The 2,826-nt window shown below is 43.7% G+C and overlaps 1 protein-coding gene across 1 annotated transcript; it reads right to left on the bottom strand.

Moving 5' to 3' along the window:
* Positions 1-330: 330 nt before the first annotated feature.
* Positions 331-1,551, bottom strand: LOC109761634 (uncharacterized). The gene has a single exon (XM_020320452.1). The coding sequence runs from the start codon at positions 1,549-1,551 to the stop codon at positions 331-333; it is 1,221 nt and encodes a 406-aa protein (XP_020176041.1).
* Positions 1,552-2,826: the final 1,275 nt, after the last annotated feature.

Raw genomic sequence — 2,826 nt, forward strand, 5'->3', positions numbered from 1 at the left:
GATTTCAGGATGTTAAGATAAAATTTCAGTTCCTGTGAGCACAAGCTGTTCTTATTTAGAGCAGTGACCCATAATCTTATTTGTGACCGCAGCAGTTATGCAGGTTTATTTTAACAAAACATCGTGATATAAAATTATAAATGTGAATAAAAGAAACCAAAACAAGGAACACAATTATGTTCCCGAGCTTGCTTAGTTATCCCCCGAGCACAAGAAAGTAAACACTACTAAATCAAGTAAACAATAGTCATCAATTGCAACAATAAAGTAATCAATGAACAAGTGTGATAATTAGGAAGGGAAGGAGTTAACTAGGATGCGAATGAAAGTTCACCACTTCATATTTGTGTGTGAAGACCACAATGATGGCGGGAAGTTGGTATATATGTGTGTCCCCACAAACTTAAGCCTGTTATAATGTGAATAAACCCTCTGAAGCCGCAACGTCTTGACGTCAATCAAAAAATATTCAAAGAGTGGGTTCACTTGAGATATGTCTGGTGTCCTTATCAATAGCAAATACCTTGCATTTACAGCTATGATATAATACCGGTAACCAGAATCTAGTGAGATTATCTTCTCCATATGCCACTGGCTGGGATTCTCGCCTTTGTTCTGTGCAAAGGTATAGGTAAGGTCAGATGCAGGTTGACCATGGAAACCAAACATCCCAAGCCTGCCTTCCCCTGCCTCCACAACGGCAAAACCTTCCTTTCTCCATTCTCCAGGTGGGGGGACAACAATGGAGAACTCCATCCTTCTTGTGTCAAGCATGAGCAACGTTTTCCTCCAGAACAGCGTCCAGTCCCAGTAGAAGCACCCATAAGCATAGTGGTGCCTGATAAAAAGAGGGTGGACCTGTGGCATCATGGCGGATTCGCTGCCGCTAAGGACCAAATCACTCCAACCTTTGGATGCAGCAGCTCTCCATTGTCCGGTGCTCCACGAGAACACGAAGGCGGCCAGCTTAGTTTCGGAGTATGCCATCCAAATCACTCGGAATGATGCCTCTTGAGCCGCAGCTTCCTCCTCATCGTCGCCGAGGGGAAAGAGAGAAGGCTTGCACCGACATCTGCCTACCGAAGCGGCTAGGTCGTCAGGTACTCGGGGGAGCACGAGATACCACCGGCGCAAAGGGTCGCACGCTGCCAGCTCCCGGAAGATCGGGGTCACCTCGCACATTTTGGGCCCGCGATGGAGGAGGACGCGGCCGTCGCGGCTGTCCTGGACGGTCCAAAGGTGATGGGAGGGGAGGAAAGAGAAGGAGAGATCGGCGGAGATGGCGAGCGCGCGGGCGGCGGGTGCGGAGGGGTGAGGCGGTAGTGCTGGATGGAACCCGTCGCGGTCGAGGAAGCCGAGGAGTGGTGGTGTGTGGAGGCAGCGGAAGCGGCGGAGAAAGTACCGGTCGGTGGCGAGTCGGCGGAAGGTGACGCAGGCCGCGGAGGCGCGGGCTAGGTCGGCCGGGTCGGGCAGCCTGAGGAAGATCTCCGCTAGGAGGTGGTCGGGGAGGTCCGTCAGATGCAACGCGATTTTCTTGTTGCTGGTCGCCATGGACTTGGTGTGGGGAGAGTCGCTGGGTTGTCCGCCGGCGAGGGAGGCACAGCCAGCCGCCGGGAAACCCTGGACGAGATGGGTATGGGGAGGATGCCGAAACGGCCCTCGGCTGGCAAATACGGACTCAGTTTCCTTGCCCAGCAAATGCCAAACAGAAAGTGAAAACCATCAATCTCAACAAAAAAGAGTAACCCCTCAAAAAAAAAAAGAGTTTGTCCCAAAAAAAAAGAGAGGTAAAAATCATCCAAAGTTCAGCTGTACGAACCCGCTAGATTTTGGTGATATACAGAGGTGCCGTGGGGGCATGCGTGCTTGCAGAATACATAGGCCTCCGGTGAGTTGGGTATTTGTTCGAACATGATATATGTGGTGAGCGGATTCGAATTTGCACCCATGCTACTGGGGCTAGGCCATTGGGAATAATAATAAAAAATTGCAAGCGAATAATGAAGTTATTAGATGGGTGTGGTTGCCAGATTTTATAAAATACATGAACAACTTTTAGATATACAGAAACATTTTATTAAAATATGCAAACACTTTCTTAAAAATACATGAATATTTTGCTGACATGTATGATCACTTTTCTAATTACATGATGAGCATTTTTTTTAGTACATGATAAAAAATAATTACACTATGAACATTTTTTAAATACACCATGAATAATTTTAATGCATGATCTTTTTTTATTACACAATGACGGTTTACGAAAAACACACTGACCATGTTTAAACACACGATAAAAACTTTCAATACATGAAGAGTATTTTTTATAGACGTGAACAATTTTTGAGAATATGAGGAACATTCTTAAAGTACAACAAACCTTTTTTAAGACACAATGAAGACTTCTTTTTAATACACGATGAATATTTGGTAAAAAAAACACATGCAGGTTATCTTTAAAATACAGGATGGCCATTTCTTTGAATACACTATGAGCAATTTTGACGTGCGGTATTTTTTAATACATAGCAAACTTTTTTTTAAACATGATGAGATTTTTAAATCACAGGATAGACATTTTTAATAAACGATGGGCATTTTTGAAAAACACGATGAACATTCATAAAACACTCGGTGAACATTTTTAATACATGACAAACATTTTTAAGATTTACTTAGCATTTTTAAATGCACAATAAACATTTTAAACAACACCACGACCAATTTTAATATATGATGAGGATTTTATAAGACACAATCATTATTTTCGAGATACTTGATAAATATTTATCTGCAATGGCATGCAACGTTTAGCTAATGGGT

The sequence above is a fragment of the Aegilops tauschii genome, chromosome 7 (genome assembly GCF_002575655.3).
Source record: "Aegilops tauschii subsp. strangulata cultivar AL8/78 chromosome 7, Aet v6.0, whole genome shotgun sequence".
Classification (NCBI taxonomy): Eukaryota; Viridiplantae; Streptophyta; class Magnoliopsida; order Poales; family Poaceae; genus Aegilops; species Aegilops tauschii.

Bases quoted from the DNA above. Each gene is read 5' to 3' on its own strand.
- LOC109761634 (XM_020320452.1), bottom strand. From the start codon at position 1,551: ATGGCGACCAGCAACAAGAAAATCGCGTTGCATCTGACGGACCTCCCC.